General features: G+C 41.1%; 1 protein-coding gene across 1 annotated transcript; it reads right to left on the bottom strand.

Moving 5' to 3' along the window:
• Positions 1-1,391: 1,391 nt before the first annotated feature.
• Positions 1,392-19,490, bottom strand: hyou1 (hypoxia up-regulated 1). The gene is made up of 24 exons (XM_034683534.1): positions 19,260-19,490; positions 17,298-17,373; positions 16,991-17,084; positions 15,794-15,872; positions 15,515-15,669; positions 15,112-15,188; positions 14,830-15,011; positions 13,888-14,003; positions 13,061-13,247; positions 12,762-12,896; positions 11,947-12,029; positions 11,598-11,730; positions 11,062-11,246; positions 10,221-10,359; positions 9,777-9,834; positions 8,078-8,154; positions 7,790-7,963; positions 7,492-7,658; positions 7,316-7,403; positions 5,304-5,560; positions 5,144-5,228; positions 3,608-3,869; positions 3,400-3,504; positions 1,392-3,221 (listed from the first exon to the last, which is right to left on the bottom strand). The coding sequence occupies exons 2-24, from the start codon at positions 17,365-17,367 to the stop codon at positions 3,172-3,174; spliced, it is 2,958 nt and encodes a 985-aa protein (XP_034539425.1). The 5' UTR covers positions 17,368-17,373; positions 19,260-19,490; the 3' UTR covers positions 1,392-3,171.
• Positions 19,491-20,249: the final 759 nt, after the last annotated feature.

Genomic DNA, 20,249 nt, shown 5'->3' with positions numbered 1-20,249 from the left:
TCTGACTGTTAATGCTGCTTTAATTATTTAATTGAACATGGAGGAAGAACAGACATTAACAGGACCTCATAGAGATCAACTGAAACAACACACCTGTACTAGCCCTCATACCTCTCCATGCTTTAGGGTGATAGTTACTGTAGCTCAGCTTTAATATTTTTTAAAACTGCTTTTATATTTGTTAAAGGTTGAAAGTAATTTTTTGTATATCAAATAAAGGTGTTTGACTAAAAATGTTATTTCTGTTCATCAGTTCATTTCACCCTTACAAAGAAAAAAGAAGCACATTTTTTAGGTCTATTGAGTAGTTAGAACTAGAGTAGTTTTGTCATAATCTGAGTCTTCGCTGAAGCTCTAAGGTTTATAGAGTTGTTTTTGTAAGTTCAATGCTTTAAGAAGAAGGGGCCCAGGTTGCTTTAAGGTGTTTTTTGACCGTAGGAACTTTACCCCGGAACTAGGGACTTTACCCCTGAACTACGTGCGTTTGGACCAGAGGAACCAGGGTCTAAATTTAGTTCAGGGGTAGATAATCTCCCATCTGAAAAGCCCCTGCTTGGGGAGTACTTTTCAAAGGTCCTGAGACTTCTGGTTGAACATAACAGTATTTGTGGAGTTAACACAGTTGTTGAAACACAGAGGGAGTTCCTGGGAATGCATACTAGTTTAGTTTGTTAATAAGATTTCAAAATATGCTTTAATATCATTTTTTTTCTCCATACGTCACTGGCCTGATTTGCACAATCTACCCAGGACTTCAGCACACGGTCGAAACGCAAACAGCAATGGGGTCACAGGAACCTTTTGATTCTGGGGAAAGTAGTTCTGGGGGCTAAAAGACCCCGGAACTCTTAGTCGAAATGCACCATTAGAGAAACAGGTCTGGTTTTGGAGTGAGGCTGAGAGCTTATGCCTGGGACTGATCAGTAGCTCATACTCCTTTTCTTTTTATTGGAAGTGGTATTGTTGCGTCTTTAATTACTCAGGGTTTATACAGTTTGGATAGTACTTTTTGGTGTCTAGATCTAAGTCATCAATGTTTGTGGTTATGACTATGGTTCGTTAATAGAGGGTGGGCTGTAGGTATTTTTAGTTTATTAGACACCTACACCAATTAGAGAATTTCCATATTAAGTCAGAGGCGGTGCACATTTATTCAAGACACACAGCACTGTGCTTCATTGATGATTTAAATCTCCAGACTGCTGGCTGTATGCAGTCATTGCTCCACACAAGCCGACAGGATCAGTCAATGAAGTTAATAAATGAAATGTTCCCTGCACATCCTAAAGATCCAACACAGTTAGTCAGTAGTTTGGAATATTAACACGAATAGCATAGACGATGTGGGAGGGTAAGCTCACAACATGGCTTAGTAGTTCATTGCAATCAAATTAAAAACCAAAGATTTCTTTATTAACAGCTTAAACACACGGCATTATTTTCATCTCCCATTCCTGAATTCTTAACTCTAGTCAGCCCTTCAAATGACACCGAGTGCAACAAACACAGAAGCACACAGCTGACACAAAGAGCCCCCCACCTCTCCCAGTCAAAGCACGAGCAGTGACAATTCTAACACTCCACCTGGACTACCATGTTTGGCAGCTTATTGAGACTAACATGTGGACTTGGACCACCAAAACACATTCAGGGCCATTTTGGCATCAGCAGAAAAAAAAAAAAACAGACAAACAAAAACAAAACATGAGTCTCTGAGTTCAGACAGCTGGATCAGAGGAACGCTGGGGGACAGAAACATGGACACACTTCAGATATTCAACCGTTGACCTTTTTTATGTCATCCTCTTTTGGCAGCTCAGTTCATGGCTGGTTTTTAATCTGCATAAGTGCTGACACAGAATGAGCCTCAGTGGGTGACAATGGAAGAAACAAGCTGCGTATAGTTTTCACAATCAACTTTGGAGATGACTTTTTCACCCTCAACTTTCTGCAGGTTTAAGAATGACATTTAGCCCAACAGCAGTCATTGCTGGCATGTTTCAGAAGACTTTATAAGTTAATAGTTAATGTGATTCACCAAATCAGTCATTTCTGAACCAAATCCTATTCCAATGGTGTTGCAGGAATCTACAAATTTATTATCAATTTTAATGCTGAAGTTGGCAACTCTGGAGAAACCTGCCCATGCAAGAGTTCAAGTAGAAACACATGAATTGTTCCTCCTCCCCTCAGTGCAGAATGAGTCTACAAGGGAGTGTTGGAGAGGAGTTCAGTGTATTGATATCATTAACCAGCTGGCAGATAAGTTATCCTATTAAAGGCAGGTAGGAAGTTAAGTCAGGTGGCCATTCAATCACATGGATGGATTTATTACAGGCCTTGAAATCAGTCATTTCTATGTCAGAGTATTCAGTCCAATGATTATGATGTTAGGCTAATTTATACTTAATACATGTTTTCATCATTTGCCTCTTCTAGCATTAATGTCATGCTCCACTAGATTTAAATGTACACACTTCTTTTCCACAACAGACTCTGTCTCTGCGGTGAACTTCAACTTTTTGTCCTTTCACCAAAAATTGAACCAATAATTAGGATGAGCAGAGCAGCAAACATCTAAAGCAGCCCCCACCCTGCACTATCACATCCTCCACACAGTGCTCTTACTCAAAGCCAGTGATGGTACAGGTGCACGGTGACCTCCCAGCGACACACAACGGTTAAGGATGCAGTGCAGAAGACAAAGGAAAAGATGCAAAGTTCATGAAAGATGAAACAGAGTATAATGGTGTTCAACCTTCTCATAAAGTCCATGTAGTTACTCTAAGATGAGCGGACACCGCTGTCATCTCAGACTCTGTGATGGATTGTTTATTGGGCTTGACATGATTTGGACCTGAATCCGTAACAGCAGATGAAGTCTTAAGCTTTTTATTTGTTGAGTTGCTTCTTCCTGGAGTTTGAGTGTCTGCTGCGAACCGAATCCATGAAAGACAGAAGAGGTGAGCAACAGAGAAGAGGTGAAAGGGGAGGGGGGCAGGATGAGCAGCCTCTGTTGCTTAACCAATCAAGTGCAGACAGTTCAGTTACCCGGAACAAAAAAATAAAAATAAAAAAAAGGAAAAAAAACAGAAGAAACTATGTGAGAAGGAACTCAAACATTTAAACACTGTCAATAAATATAGTGATTTTTTTTCCATGTTCCAGCTGTTATAATTCATCATCTATGTGGTTTTCAGATGCGGCCGTATCTGTGGGTCCTGAGAGTGGGGAAAGAGAAAAAAGAACAACCACAGCCACGTTAGCATTTTAGGGGATGAATGGTCCTCTTGCACTTTTATACTTTGATTAAAGATTATGTTATGAGAGGAAGTCATTCAGCTCATTGATGAAACACCTAAAGCTCTCCGTCATCAGGGACAGGTGTTGGAGACCGACCTGTTGTTGTTTCTTCTGTGTGCTGTGATTGGCTGTCTGAGTCTGTGTGTGCAGCACTCTCCTCTGTGGGCGGGGTGTCCGCAGGCTGTGCCTCCTCTTGGCTTTCTGTTTGTGAATAAAAACACACAGGAGTTATTTTAAGACTAAGTACTCTACATACATAACAGAGAAGATTACATGCACATGTGAGTGGCACAGCTGGACCCACCACTCTTTGTCTCTTTGCTCTCCTCTGTGGGAGGGATGACCTTTTCCTCCGCTGTGTCGTTTGCTTTGCTACTTTTTTCAGAGCTGGTGCTGTTCTTGGCTTTGGGTTTGGACTTGGGCTTGGCAAATTTAGCTTTGTTGAGCAGGTAGTTGACCTCTCGATCCAGCAGAGCCAGTTTGGACTCGATGTCTTTGGACAGTAGGATGGGACGCTCCTTGGGAGAGCGTTTATCCTGCCCTGCGACCGTTTCGTTCTTCCAAGTCTGGAGCAGAAAAAGATCATCAAACACAAGGGGTTAGTTTACTTGATACAACAGGGATGCATATCTAAAAAATGATCTAATGAACTCAAGAAGGCTTTGAAGAAACATCTCTGAAGGGTTAAAGAGGAAATAATCTTGATAATATGACCTTCATCTTGGTGATTCAAACTTATAATGAGCTTTACAGCAAAAAATAAGAAGGTTTACAGTCTCTTTCAATGAGCTCTCTTAGCTTTTTAAATGTTATAATTAAACTCCGGTCAGCTGCCTCAGCACTGGCCAACCCATCAATGCTCTCCAACAACACCTGCTCATCCAAATATGTTCACTTCAGAGATGGACACTTTTATAAGGCTAACCTAAAGGTTTCAAAATGGCATTTCACAAAATCAGTGAGTGATGTCATGTTAGTCACACCTGGTTCTTTAATATTGTATATGATTTTAACTCACACAGCTGACAACACACAATCCGTAATGTTAGATCAAAATTAAATAATAAACAAACATGAACCTCTTTAAATCTAATTTATCTTGCGTCAGTCAAGTGTTTCAAGTTTTGATTCGTTAAAGACAAAATCACCAGAACTATGAAGTTTGACTAAAACAAGCTGATTTCACTCTCAGCAGACCCATCAATTCTGAAAAAAGCATCATCCACCAGAGAGAGGACAGTGGAACTGACATTGAAAATGAAATATTTGTATTATTAGTAATGATGACACCAAGCAATAATTTCAGAAAGCCTTACATCTCTGCCGACCGTCTTCTTGAAAACTGAAACATATCCTTGATGTCATGTCAACTGTGTTTTTGTTCTGTTACAAAACAACAATCAGAAAACTATAACAAGGGTCTCAATCATCTCCTGACTCTTTGTCTTTAACCCAAAATTCTCCTTTTATTTGTGAGGTAAATTTATATCCTTAAATCAACCTTCGACCCTACAAATGCAACTACTGCCCTGCTTTGGTATAACTTTATATAACATTTAAGACAATGCAAACTGCTATGTTCTTAGGCCTTTCAATGACCTCAGGAATACATGTTCAATAAGTGCACCATCACCAGCGTACCCATGAGCCTTTGGTCTGGCCGATGAAAACACTGTTTAAGAGATAACCTTTATGTGATTCCTACAGCTTGGTTTTTATACAGCAGTACACAATAGACGGACACTAACGTCTCTTTAATCCTCATAACTTATCCTTTAAGATAAGTAAATGAACAAGAGGTAAAAGCATCACACACATTGATCATTTACTTTTCACCTACCGTTGTTTCATTGATCACTTTTTCTAACAGATTCAGCTCCACCTCAGTGAAGATTTGGTCATCCTCTGGGATCAGTTTGGCGCTCCTGTCAGAGAAAATAACAGAGTGAGCACAGGACTCCTGATCAAACACAGAGTCATGAACCCTTCATTATCTTTACCTCAAGAAGAAGCTGGAGGTGTTGAGCATGCTGTCCAGCGCTGCCAGGCGGTCGGGCCACTTGCGTCGCTCCTCCACCCTGAAGAACATGTCCTTGCACAGGCTCTTCAGCTGCGACAGCTTCTCTTTCAGCTGTTTGGTGGTGGCTGAGTAGCCCTCTTCGTCCATCCACTCTGAGAACTCGCTCAGCTTCCCTGAGATCTTCTCCTTCTCCTCCTCTGACACAACCAGCTGGTAATCATCCTGGTACAGCTTGTCCTGAAGAAAGAACAGGTAGAGTGTGTTTGTGGAGTTGTTATATAAAAAAAACTCTTCTTGCTTTTGCACCTTCCTCTCTGAACACACTGGTGTATCTTTGCATGGACAGCTTCACATCTGTGTTTCAATGCGGGCTCATCTTCCTTCTGAACGAGTTAAGTGAACTGATCTTGAAATGTGTTTATGAAACCTTTTATGTCGTCAAGGATGATGAAATATGGACGATCGTTTCTCTAAATATGGATATAGATCATCAGACAGTCCCACTTAGCAGACAAGGAGGAGAAGCGGGTCAGTCTGCAGTGTTTAGTTTCAAAACGTTCACTCTGGGTAGCCAACGGCACCTTTCAGGTCTTGGTCATTTCTAAGAACATCATTTAGTTGTGCTGGTAAGTCTGGCAGTCTAAGTGTGTGCCCCATGTACAGAGGCTACAATCCTCTTTTTAGCAGTCGCTGGTTTGACTCCCAGCCTCGACCCTTTGCTGCATGTCTCCTCCTCCTCCTCTCTTATCCCCTCATCTCTTGTCTCTCATCAGCTGTCACATCAATAAAAGTGAAAATGCACCCTCAAACAAATTCCCAAAAGTAATGACAATAATACAATTGGTCAGATTTTTGATGGTAAGATTTTTCCTTATGAACATTTAAAGGATAAATTTGGCCTGACAGATTCATTTTTCTTAACATATGTGAAATTGTCCTCTATCATGAGAATGAAACATACTGAGGGTGTAGTACCTGCTTCCTGTCAGGAACAGGATGAGGCCTTTCTAAGTGCAACATTGCCAAGACGTACTGTTTCGAGTATTTATACATTTATGTCATTTGATGTTTCTAAGGTGTGCACTTCCACACAAGAGGCATGGGAGCGTGACCTTAAAACAACTTTTACAGTCCCAGAGTGGGCCTCTATATGGAGATCTGGCATTCAGTCATCCAAATGTGTTAGATACAAGATCATTCAATACAAGATTTTATGCAGAGCCTATGTTACACCGGTAAGACTCTCGAAGATGTCTGGCAATGCCTCTGCTTTATGTTGGTTTAACTGTGGCCATCGTGGCTCATTACTACATTTGCTATGGGAGTGTACTGCTGTTAAATCTTTGTGGTCAGAAGTGCATCCCGTCATGACAGGAATTTTGCATACTGTTCTTCCCTTCTCCCCTTCTGTTTGCATTTCGAGCTATAAGCCCCAGACTAAAACTAGCCCTGCTGTAACACGCCTGTGGGCCCTTGGGTGCCTTTTGGTTAAAAGACTGATTCTTCTTAACTGGAAGGAGTGAAAGCCAGTATGCTTCATGAAGGACTCTTGGCTGGAGGATTACCTTGACCTGCTAAATATGGAAAGAGCTGCTGGTCTCTTAAAAAACTTTGACAGAGGTCTGAGTGGGCTCTGGGACATTGTCAGGAGAGGTCTGGGTTAAGAGCTTTGTACTGTACTTTATCTGTGTGCATGGTCCTCTGCAAGGAGACTCTTCCGTATTGTCGTCTACCTACTGCTGTTATATCGGCTATTCAGCCTCCTAGATGTTTCGTTGTGTACCTGAACTCACCCATCATGAATTGGTTAGGAATTATCATGTACCCCTCCCCCCATTATCGAATTATATGTTTCCTCATCAAATCATCAGCTTTTTCCACATTTCACCCAGCCCTTCTCTAAACTTCACAAGCTGTCATGTCATTGCTTTAAAACCAGGGCGTATAAAAAGATCAAAGAAGGACAAACAAAACAAGGCTGGTGATGTGTACCTGCGTCTCAAAGATAAACGCCTCCAGACTGTTCAGAGACTTTTCTCTTTCGTGTTTGGCGAGGTCTCTGTTTGTTAAATCCTGTAACCTGAAAAGACAAAAACACACCATCTTTAGTATATGTCTCTGAGAACCGAATAATGGGAATGGAAGAGATGAAGAAGTCACTGCTTTACTTCTTATGAGAAGTGGTGACGTCCTCCTCAGTGGGGTTGAGGACATCGTTGATGATCAGCTCCACAGTGATGTCCTCAGAAATCTTGCTCTTCTTCTGAGGTTTTGCCGTCATCTCTGCATTCTTCTCTTCCTCTGCGGTCACAGGTTTCTCTTCCTCTTTTTCCTCCTTTACCAGAAGACATTTTGTAAAGTTCAGTGTCCCATCTGGAGGTTGAATTTCACTTTTTTTTCTCAACACAACACTCACATTCACGTGAGCTCTCAATTCACAGAGAGAGTAAGTGTGACGGATCCTACCTTGGTGTCGGTCTTGCTGTCGGCCTCTTCCGTCTTCTCCTGCTTTTGCTCTTCATCTGCTTTCTTCTCTGAATCATCCTGCTGCTCACCGGCTGCCTCATCCTTCTGCGCTTCCTCCTTACCCTCCTCTTCCTTGCCTTCCTTTCCAGATTCTGGAGGCACTTCCTCCTCATCCTGGACATGAGTAATCAGGGAACAATGTTAGCTGTGATCACAGACCAGGCATGCATCTGTTTCATGAATTAGATCTGGAGTTAATTTGGTTCATTGTTTCTTCATTGTTTGTACCTGGACAGGTTCAGTTATATTCATAGCTGGTTCTGACGATCCTCCTCCAAACAAAGTGGAAATGGTGTTACCCAGTTCTGAAAGAGAGCAAAGTGACAGCTCAGTTAAGAGATGGTGAGTCCTGAACACATAATACAGGTTGTAGCAGGTAATCTACATCAAATGAAGTCTTTGACAGCATTACTGATGAGGCCAGGCAGACACGACGTCCTCTCCTTCTGATTTCACTACATGTTGTTTTTTAGTTCTAGGGCATGTAGGGCCCTTGACCAAAGTATCAGTATAAGGAAGTGCAGTCACTGGATTCAGAGCTCCAGAGCTTGGGACAATCATTCCCCTGACACCAAAACAAACCTGCCTGACAGACTGTGCCACCAGCTCAAGAGGAGAGGGAAGTAAGACAAGGGAAGAGCTAACCGTGTTTGGACATGCTCGCTCAATAACCAAGCTGTGGCACTGACTATGCAGACCACGTTCAATGGCAACAGATTGCAAGACTGCAGCGTGACAAGTGGAGGCACACACTGCGAGCACCTCAGGGATGAGACATTAACTAAAATGAATATGGGACATTATATGTAGCATAAAGTCTGCTTACTTTATCATGTCAATATGACAAAATGTGTGTTTTTGTGTGTGTGGAGGTTCATTTGTATATTGGGAATATTTCAAAGAATGGTTTGCCCTTAAACACATTATAAAAAGAAAACACTCATCAGCACAGTCTGCACAACATCAATATACAGTGGTAACGCTTCTCTCCCTGTGTCTCTCTGCAGATAGTTGAATAAACACTAGGGATGCACCAAAAAATCGGCAACAAAAACTTTTGGCCGAAAATGGCCCAAAAGTACATTTTTGTTTTTTGTCCGAAAGACTTTTATCACCGAAACAATACGGCCGAAACAGAATGTTGTGATGACGCAAGCAAAAACCGCAGCCAGTACACGCTTGTCGGGATAAGGGCCAACATGTCTGCATCCGTTATTACTTTAACTGCAGCACTAAAGCGTCTTCTAAGCAAAGAGGTTGAGACTGACCAAGGAATGAAAACAATGAAAAGTACACTCTTAGAGTCTGTCAGCACATGTTTCACTGAGATCTATTCGGATCCTCTGCACTTCATTGCGACTGTACTTGATCCGCTTTATAAAGATCATTACTTTGATGAGGGAATAAAGCAGCGTACAAGAGAAATGATCCGGATGGATGCGGAGAAGTCACTTGGAGACAGAGAAGCGCACAGCTCAGAAAAAATGACTCGTCTCTCTGAACCAGATGAGGGGCATGCACCTTCGTTGTCTGATATGTTCAATGAGATCATTGATTTTAGTGAGGTTAGTACACAGTCAGAGCCATAAATACAATGGTAGGGGAGACCAGGGACAGTTATAACATTTTTGACATTTCTGTCTATAACTTTGAGCTCTTTTTACCCAGTGTGTTCAAACTGCTATACAAACTAGCTTCAAGTATCTGCTAATAAATGGCCTAGAAAATGCCTGTGCAACACAAACAGAAAATGCATGGCCTACTCCCTACTACTAATTGGCATAATCATTTATTTCGGTGTTTCAGTTTGGCTTTGGTTTCCTCATTTTCGGTTTCCTTTCGGCCAAGAATTTTCATTTCGGTGCATACCTAATAAACACTGTTGATAGTTCATGGAGGTCAAAGGTTACAGACATGTGAAACCTACTAGTTAATGTTGATTCCTCTTCTTTCTCCTCCACAATGGTTTCAAAGACAGATTCCACCTTTGGAGGAAAATTAGAACAATTAGAACACCTGACTGAAGAAGTTTAGATTCTGTTTTTACAGTTAAGGCAGTTAAATGACTGAGACTGTAGGCTGACACAGCTTATCTGCTTCTTTGTGCAGCCATGCATGCATTTCTTTCTGTATATTCACTTTGTAAAGCATCTTGGCTCGTGTGTGTGAGCTCCTCAGGTTCAGTTATGATCATGATCATATTCTTCATTTTAGATAAGCCTCAGTGACCCGTCATCAACCCACATATCTGGACCATGCACATAATAAAAGGTACACACACTCCCAAGCACAGTATCTTTACAGCAAAGAAGAAAGAGCTGGTTCTTTTTGCGAAAGTGATCAATGAGAACGAATGAGAAGGAGGACTGACCCGATCCAGCAGCAGCACTCCACTCTCATCCATGTTGAAATGAGCTTTGATGCCTTTTGACTCTGCATCTGAGTGCTTCTGGAAGCTGCCGCCAACTCCAGACAGTTTGACCGTGGTGAGGTTCATGGAGCCGAATGCACTGCACAGAGAAAGGATCAATCAGAGACAACACCTCCAATCAGAACAGCACTTATACAGAGCGACACCTCGAATGAGTCTCACAGTCAAGATCGACTCTACATCCTTCACTACTGTTTAAATCTGTTTCTGTAGACAGGAGAAAAAGTGGAATTCATTATGAGATGAAATGACTCATCCCATTACTGTGTCCTTAATACAGGCGAACCATGACTGTGAGACAAAAAGCAAACACAAATCAAAGGAATCACACATCTGAACTCCAGCTGGGAGATAAATTCAGTTTTTTGGGGGTTCAGGAACACATTTAATAAAACTGATTCTCAATATTATTATTCAAAGATGCCCCCATTTATCTGAACTCCCACAAGTCACTGCACCGTAAGAGCTCTATTTAGACACAGACAATGTCTCATAAAGCTGTGAAGTTTGAACCAAAAAGCCATCTGTAGCCACTGTGGGCTGAAAAGTTCTTAAATTGGGTGTAAAATTCTGAGATAGCTTTCCTGCCCTGCTTGAACTTAAACTGAGTTGGTGACATCAGAGTGACGTCTTTGCCATCATTCGGTTTTCCTGAAAGCTTTGTTTTCTCTTTGTTCTTCTATTAAAATCAGTTCAATAATGTCACAAACCCCACATCTCAAAGTCCTTCAGTTTTAGAAACATTCTATTTTAGGAAAAGCTCCAAAGCACGTGATCTCACTTGATCTCGTCTTGACTGAGGAAGCTGAGGTCGCCATAGTTGATGTCGAAGGCGAAGTCGTCACTGTAGCGGTTGAAGGTGATGACTTTGCGCTGAGGGTAGGGAGCCATTCTCTGGAAGAGGATACGTTTGTTGTGTTTCAGGGATTTGACACCTTCTTCTTCGGCCTCACGGCTGAATTCCACCTGGTGAAATGAAACATGTTGTGAGTGTAAAACATGCGACTTGTGTTATGGATTGATTTTCAAAATCTGATTTTGCAAAAGTGAACAGAAAATGACATCCTATCCTATTTCAATCTTGGTCCTGCTCAGAAAACCTCCATAACAGATGTGAAAGTATCTGTTACAGCGTCACCTCCGCAGCTGAGTGTATTTCAAACACAGACAAACAGATGTTTTTTATAGAAATATGGTTTATAAGCTACACTATACTTTTTTACACGCTTTGTACCAACACTGCCAGAAAATTCCACTGATGTTTTCTAAAATCATACTTAAACTCTCCAGGAACTGCAGTGTGTTGGCTCCACTGACCTGAATGGGGAAGACGGCTGCGTCTCTGATCAAGAAAGGTTTCACTTTGAAGGCCTTGCTGAGGGCTGCAGCCTGATACACAGCACCCATCGCTGCAGCCTCATCTGCATTGATGTTCTTACCCAGCTCCTCTCTGTACGGAAAAACACAAAGCTTTAACTTAGAATACGTTTCATCAGACCAAAAAAGATAAACTTAGACCTTTTTTAAATTTTTTATTTAACCTTTATTTAACCAGGTAAGTCGTTAAGAACAAATTCTTCTTTACAGTGATGACCTGGCAAACAATGTGGAATCTAAGTGCAGATTTCATTTTGAAAGTTAAAGGTATTCATGAGAGAGAACTTACTTCTCCACCGATTTGAGGAGAACCTCCTGAACCTTGGGGACACGTGTGGCGCCTCCGACTAAAATCACCTGCTCAATTTCATCCTGTTGGACAAAAAATATGGAATCACACAAACAGCAGTCATACACTGTTTCTATATAAAGATGTGATTATTTCCTATTACCAAGTTTTCTTACTCATCGTCTGGCTGTGTTACATACTTGGTTCTTATTGGTCAAAACCACATAATAACAGTTATTCATTTTTAATAGCAGAGGCGATGCTAGTGACAACCTGATCACAAACATCACATTGAATGAAATCAATCCATGGGAAGGAGCTCAGGACATTCAACAGACTTTCATGTGAATAAAATGTTCAGTTTGATTGTTATTCGACCTGTTAGTAGGCTGATAAGGATGTCATGGAAGCGCTACCATGATTTGAAACAGATACTTTTTTGCTGCATAAATAAATAACTTTTAAATCAATTAAATCATCTTTAGATCAATACTTTGTGTCGGGTGTTTGTATTCTTAGTTAGTAGCAATGTAATAAGCAGGACATTGTAAAGTTAGCTGGTGGTGATTAAAAACAGAATCCCAACAGGGTGAGAGGAGACACAGAAACAATGCAGAGAGGTCTTGTCTCTCATATTGAACAAAGAAAAGTGACACTCAGGAGTCATGCTTGGTCTGTTGTAAATATGAGTCCTCCTTATCTAACTCTATATTGCTTTTATGTGTCCTGGCCATACAACAACCTGCAGATCATCAAAGTTTGATCATGTTCTGGCAAGTGGGACACCTGAGCTGCACCCGAGAGAGAATACTGACCAGCTTCATCTCTGCAGCAGTGAGGGCATCCTGCACAGGGCCTGGCACTCTCTCGAACAGATCCGCACACAGCTCTTCAAACTCGGCCCGGGTCACCTTGGACTTGAAGTCAATGTCATCCATCAAACCTTCCACCTGAAACACATTTAGATTTTCAATGAAATGATGCTGCATTCACAATCTGGACTGCTTATCAGACAGTTTTCCTCCATGGCTTTATTTCTGACATACAACATTTCTGTCATTTTCACAAACAGCAGAGCAGACTGAAGAGTGAAGACTCCTGTCCTTGGACTCACCTGGGCCATGAATTCCATGTTTGCGCTGAGCACAGTCTTCAGCCTCTGAGCCTCTTTGAGGAGCTTGGCCATGGCCCGATGGTTTTCCCTCACATCTTTCGTGCTTTTCTTTTGCTCGTTGAACAGTTTGGCCAGATGGTCCCGGAGTCGCAGGTCCATCTCAAAGCCTCCTAACCCTCGGTCGAACCTGGAGTCACACCAAGAGAAGCACAGTGAATACATACCAAAAGCCTGCAAGGAGGGTGTGCGGGCTGAGCTGTGAGTGACGAAGTTAAGGGGGTCAACTTATGCGCATATTATCCATCACTTCATCTCAGATATTTAACTGGGACTCATGGATTTTGTGAGATAGATACTGAGAGTGTTAAACATTCTCTTCCAATAAGAACTTTTGCAGGATTTCTTGCTTGATTTTCAGAGCTGGCTCCGTCCTTAAGAGATTATTCTTCACCCTCTAAATGTCAGATTCATTAAAACTAGATTAGCTAAGAAGAAACTTGATACCTTAGCAGACTTGTTATTTCTTGACTAAGATTCTCACACTTTAAGATATTGTGTTTTTTTATGTTGATCATCTTTTAGCTCACACTACTCACACTAATTACTTTGATTTGAATATTGTGTAATAAAGGGGGATGGATGAAAGCAGGTTGGGTAGACAAAAGCTAAATACAACTCTAATGCAGTTTAAAGATCTATTTCCCTCTAAACATTTAAAGACCAGGTGGTTTCAGATTTCTAAACCTTGTTGAGACGACAGAGGACAGTCAGTAGGAGGTTTGTCCTTTAAACTGAATCAACACTTTTAGTGACTGAAGTGAACTCACCCGACACCTCTGATCTGAAGCTGGGGCTGGGTGCCAGACTCTTTGGTTTTGACCGTCTGGTAAGACACGATGGTTGCGGAGGTGCTGCCTGAGCCCATATCATAAAACATCACATTCTGAAAAGAGATAAGATCAGAATCAGACATACAGTGACAGATACTTTTATGTCAACATCATAAACTAAACTATGTCAAACAAGATTCTCCTCCTAGTGCTCCTTGAGCGTGGTGAAACACATCTAGAGAATAAAGACACTGATATTCTGTTTCTGTGTCTTGTCAACAGATCAATTCAAAGACCAAACATAACACTGTTTTAATCCAGATTGTGATACTTTCTAACCTCCTTAATCTGCCTCAAACAATCAGCCTATGAGAACCCGTCACAGGTGTGCGTCTTGAACAGTACTGTGTCTGCTCAGTAATGCCTTCAAACAGCTGCTCACTGTAGGTGTGATAAAAGCTGTGGTACCTCCAATGTAAGAGTCAGTTCCTTCAGAGCGACATTTTTAAAACATGGCTCATAAAGGCTCACTTCCTCGTGAATGACAGCTGTGCAGGGCTGATCCTCTTTACATTAAAGCAAGACTGGACACTGGTACTCTGAATGACAGTGTTGCTAGCCCCGTTGTTATTTTTAACCATTTAGTTTCCATCACACACTTTTTACTCTCCAATGAGACGCAGGGGTTGACATTAAGCTTAAGGGCCAGGACTGTCACCCACTCAAAACAGCTCTCTTGGCATTAAAGGTATCCAGACTCGGCCCCTCACTGGGAGGCACCTATCACTGACCCACTGTGCAGTCAGCTTGGAGTCTGTCAATCATTTATAATGTCTAGCCTTGAGATGTATGGGCAAGTCATGAGTTCACTAGGCTCCACAAACTCTATAAGCGTCATGTCGAATAAACAAACAAACGAACATTGCATTGGCTGTGTACCTTAGCTGTGTTGTCGATATCTTTCCTCCTGAAGACGCCGTAGTTCACGGCCACAGCAGTGTTGTCGTTGATGAGCTGCAGAACTTTGAGTCCAGCCATCTGTGCAGCCTGCAGGACGGCCCTGCGCTCTGCTTGGTTGAAAAATGATGGGACGGTAATCACTGCGTCTTTGATTGGTTGTTCTGCGAGTCAGAGAGATGAGAATAAGAAAGGAAAATAACAAATCAACACAAACTCAAACATGATTCACAGTTATCCTTCTTTCTGCAGAAGCCAACTAACCTGCAAAGTCCTGAGCCAGTGCACGGGAGTAATTGAGCATCATCCCGAGGAGCTCCTCCGGCGAGTACACCATTGCTCTGAGAACACAAACACAAAAACAGAAGGCCAGGTTGGATGCCTCCATCTTGAACAGAGCTGGGTTTCTTCCAATAATCTATTGATAGTTGATGTTTCCATGACAACTGCTTCCTCTAGGGAAAGCAACTATCACGTTTTTGAAAGACCTGAGATGATCAGCATTGAAAACACAGGTTAAAATCATAAACGTCTAAAGTAGAAAATCATAACACATGAACAAACCTCTCTGTTGAAGACCAACATTAACTTTTGAATAGACAGTATGTGAACCCATTACATGATGGAGGATTGAGTGATGAAGCTTGATGTAAACAAAGAGACTCACTCAGAGTTTTTGAAGACAGCTGTGCTTCTGACTGGATCCTTCTGTAGCTCATGCTCAGAAAAGCGCTTCTGGTAGAGCGCCACCTGGGGGTTTTCGTGTTTTTTACCCAGAAGACTTTGGAGGTGTCTATAAACAGTTTTGGGGTTCTTCACAGACTGAAATGAACATGATATGGACCCATTGAAAGAGCAGTAATATTAAAAGATGAGTTGAATATTTCACATTTTTTGCTGGCTGTTAATCCATCAAACAATACTGGTATTTTGAAAATGCTCATACCACTCCGAGTGCGTTGTCTCCAAACAGTCTTTCATTCTCTTTGAGACACACAGCTATGGGTGTTTTCCTCCTCGACTCCCTGAAGAGAAATACAACATACAAAGTCATGTCATGTGGTTTCAAACTTTACATGCCTTTGTGTTATGGTTGTGAATTAATGAAGCATGCTTTCAGGTTTTCAAGCTGCAGGTCCCCTCCAACTCTCACCTCTTTTATATCAAAGATTAAGACTTTTTTTATTTGCCACTGCCTTCCTTTCTTAACTTATTTTAACTCGCTTTTAATGCAAATTTTAAATTTACTTTTAATATATTTTTCTAATGTTCCTTTTCTTTTCTGTTTTATTATATTTGTCATTTTAATTGTGCTCTTTTATGCTTGTCTGAATGTTTCCGATGCTTTTAATGTTTTAATGTAAAGCACATTGAGTTGCCCTTGTGTATGAAATGTGCTATACAACTAAAGCTGCCTTGCCTTTCAAAGGTAAATTCCAATGGTTACAGTGAAGTCTCAACTTTTACAGATTTGTTTTTTCAGAGTATAAACGAACAAAAAGATCCAAACATTTTGGGGGAATTTGCTTCAGCTAGCTGCTAAAACTCAGGCTGTCATGTCTGTAACTTCTCATGATCAAAGAGTGTGCTTCCTGTGATTGTCATCTACACACTCGAGCTGTTGATCTAAGTGTCTGACGACAACAACATGTAAAGAATCCCTACAGAGATGTTTTCATCTGAAGTGTGTTACTCCACAGACAGCTGACAGCAGTTCCTCCAGAGCTTCCAGATCCCCTTCATCTTGCCCTGCAGGACACAGGAGCTGCTGATCTACCTCAGCCTGAGTCACAACGTTTGTTTGTATCATTGCATGACTTTTTTGTTTTCAATGGTTGGTTCTGTTGTAACACACAATAACGATCAGTAAAGAAACAGCAGTATGCAACATCTGTATTCTGGGGCTTATTCATCCCTGTGAAAGCTAACCAATGCTGCATGAAGCTTTTTTCATGGCTGCTGGTTGAAGTAATCCACTGACACAGTTTCTCACATGTCAGCCTTTTAGAGACCAAAACATTTGTACACACAGTTTCTCTTTTAAGATAATAAAAGATCCTGATCAGAGTATTTCACTTGTTCCCGTTTAGTCTAACACTGAACACACGGACAAAGACAAAGACAAAGAATCCACAGTACTCACCTGTTAAGAACAATCTCCATTGGCACTCCAGGTTTCACTATCGCCATTTTCATCCACTCACTGCCCAGGTCAACAGACATGACAGCTACAGTCACTGCAAACACAGAGACATGTGTTACGTAAACCTGGTGAGGCAGACCGGTTCTACACACATGGTTAATGCAGAGGAGCATTATTGGACTAGCTTATCTTTTTCCAAACACAAATGATTCATCTCTGCACGTCTGACTGTTGTAAATCTAGGCTGTAGCTTGGCAGGGCTTCATGTTAGAAGGATACACCTGTGTATGCTGATGGATCATATTACCTGTGTGAGAAGGCAACATCGCCAGAACAAGGCAGAACAGGGAAATGAGCAGCAGCCTTCTCCTCCCCATGATGAGCTGTAAGGAAGGATAAATTATACATTTAAAAAGGAAACAATAAAATAAACTGGAGATATTAAAAAGGTCCCAGCTTGCCTTAAACCGTGTCTTTTTTTTGCACAATTTATCATTGGGTAAACATCAGCTTTGAAATGTTTCCTCCTGTGACTTTATCGCACATAAATGTCGCCACCCTCTACCTCCTACTCATTAGAAATGTAACGTTCGCGAATAAGTCGGTCTTTTGAGTGGCTCTTTTAAGTGAACGATAACAACCGATTCACAGTTAAGAGCCGTTCATTTGGGATACATTTTTATATGCAGATTGCCGATGCTGCCTTCACGTGTCACCTGCGTGCTCCATGAGTCTTTTGTTCACACGTATTGTCTACAATTTGTTATTGTTTACATTGTTTTGATGTGGATTCCAGTGAAGGAGCTGAGCTCCTGTTTGTAAAGAAGTTCAGGTGTAGGAACACTAGATGGGGTAGTACAATTTTGCATTCACATTTTTATAATGTCCTAACTTTTATTCTAGTTGTATTTATATCTTTTATATACATATTATTTCTTATTTACTATCTTTATATTTTTTTATGTATTGTTAAAATGTTCTTGTGTGGAAAATTTTACAGTAAAGTTGTTTTGCATGGAAGTTATCTGTAGCCTGTGTAGTTTTTATAGTGCCACAAAGTTTTTTAGGTGAGGGATAGTGATCTCACTGTCGAAGCATGGGGATATGGCACCATCTTATTTAATTTTTACAATGCCAAATGAAACTATAATCAATATTTCAGTATATATACTGGTGTGATGTGTAAATTTGAATTATTCTGATCCAAATCTTATCTTATAACTGCGACCAGTGATTGTTTCCTTGATAAAAACGAGTTACCCCTGGTGGACTTCTAAAAAAATTAATAAACACAACAATGAGCCAAAGAGCCAGTCTTTTGAACGGCTCTTTGAAAGGAACAGCTCCCCAAGATCCTGTTCCCTTCAAAGAGCCATAAATCTCATCTCTACTACTCATCTTTTTCCATCCTGCAGTGATGCTTCATGTTCAGTGTTAATGCTAGTCTTTGTGTTTAGTACAAAGAGCACCTGTACAACTCTTAAGAGGAAGATAACTCCACCTGTGAAGCCAAACCAGGCACATCACCATAATATTCAGTCTTTTGATGGATGAACACTGTCTTATTATGTCTCCTCTTGGTTATTCAGTGCTAATGTAGCTATGAGCTCCTTGAAACGTGTGAATTTCAGTGTGACACTGGCAGGCTGTTCAATGGCCTTTGCCCTAAGGATATGCAAATCATTTAATGCACCTGATCCCACCCACAAAGGTGTCGACAGTTTCAAAACACGTGGCGTTTATATCGTTTGTTGCTGACTGAAGCTTACTTATATAAAGTAATAAGGCTTAAAGCTGAGGTGAGAGTGTGTTTGACTTCAATAATGAGAATTGCATGTAGCCAGAGCTTAACAATATGATACACAAAGCACAATCATTGTTAGTGTTTTAGGGAGAAAACAACAGGACATCAGCAGAGAAACTTCTAGACCTCCGCTGAGGCAGTCACTCTCTATTGCAGACGCCAACACTCTCATTGTGCACAAAGAATAAACTCTATTAATGCATATAAAAGGACATGTAACAGATGTGTAATAGCACCATGGCTAAGCTAGATGCAGCATCATTCAGTAACGTTACACCACTAAACCATCACCGTTACTTTCACACACGTCTGCACATCATTTACTATCTTTAGTTCTGCTCAAATCAAAGCGACCTCAATAAAGCTTTACAGAAATATCTCCAATACAAGTTGACAGCTAGTCTAAGCTAGCCCAGTGTGGCAACTCTCCCTATGATAGACACTGTGCAAGAGGCATGGACTTACATTAAACCGACACAGCTGCGAGGCAGAGGAGGCTTCCGTTCAAGCGTGCTTCTCCGGGATGCTGTGAGGTTTTGACGTTTTATGGCTTTGCCTTAAACTAAAAGCCTCTTTGTTGTCACACTTGGTAGTTTTTGGTTCCCCTTATCACCGGCTTGCTCCCACTAGTCGGGCCCGAACGCGGCGTCACCTCATTGGATCCACTGAGCGAAGCCGCTACCGGGTGAAAAACTGTCATCAATTGTACAAGAACATGACTTACTACTTCCGGATAGAATTTCAATACAAAACGAAACGCAGCTTGATAGATGAGTTAAGGCCTGAGGTGGACAAAGTACACAGCTTCATTACTTAAGTCTAAGTATAGATACCCCTGGTCAAATATTACTCTAATACAAGTGAAAGTTGCTCTGTCAGATTATTACTTGAGTTAAAGTTCTGGAGTACTTGCTTTTAAAAATACTCAAGTATTCAAAGTACTTCTAAAAAAATCTCAAAATGTTGAATTTTCACAACACATTAAGAATACATTGGAGTACATTATGTTACATTATGTTTATCTAGAAACCATTAACTTGAAATCTCTTAAAACTATACAGTGGAATAAAAACAGACACTAAGTTAGTCCAAGAACAGACAACTTAGTTTGAAATGTTCATCTGGAGTTAAACAAATGTTACATAGCTCAACATGCTTTCTCAGGTTGGACTGTGAATGTTTGTATGTTTGGGTAGAGTGGGAAACAGGGAGAACATTTCAAACTATACATATCATTCTTCATTTCAAAAAACTCTAACACGGGCTGAAGATATGACCATGGGTGCTCAGGTGGAGAATTAGAGCCATCATTACCACCTCTAAATGAACTGCCTGATCTGAGTGATGCTCTGTGTTTGCTCCACGTTCAACCGTGGAGACTCACGATATACAGGTAGCCTAAACCACTGAGACAAACAGAACTACACAAACACATTTTACTGTCTTAGGGATCAG

Source organism: Notolabrus celidotus, chromosome 5 (assembly GCF_009762535.1).
Source record: "Notolabrus celidotus isolate fNotCel1 chromosome 5, fNotCel1.pri, whole genome shotgun sequence".
Classification (NCBI taxonomy): Eukaryota; Metazoa; Chordata; class Actinopteri; order Labriformes; family Labridae; genus Notolabrus; species Notolabrus celidotus.
This window is presented reverse-complemented; position numbering and strand designations above follow the sequence as displayed.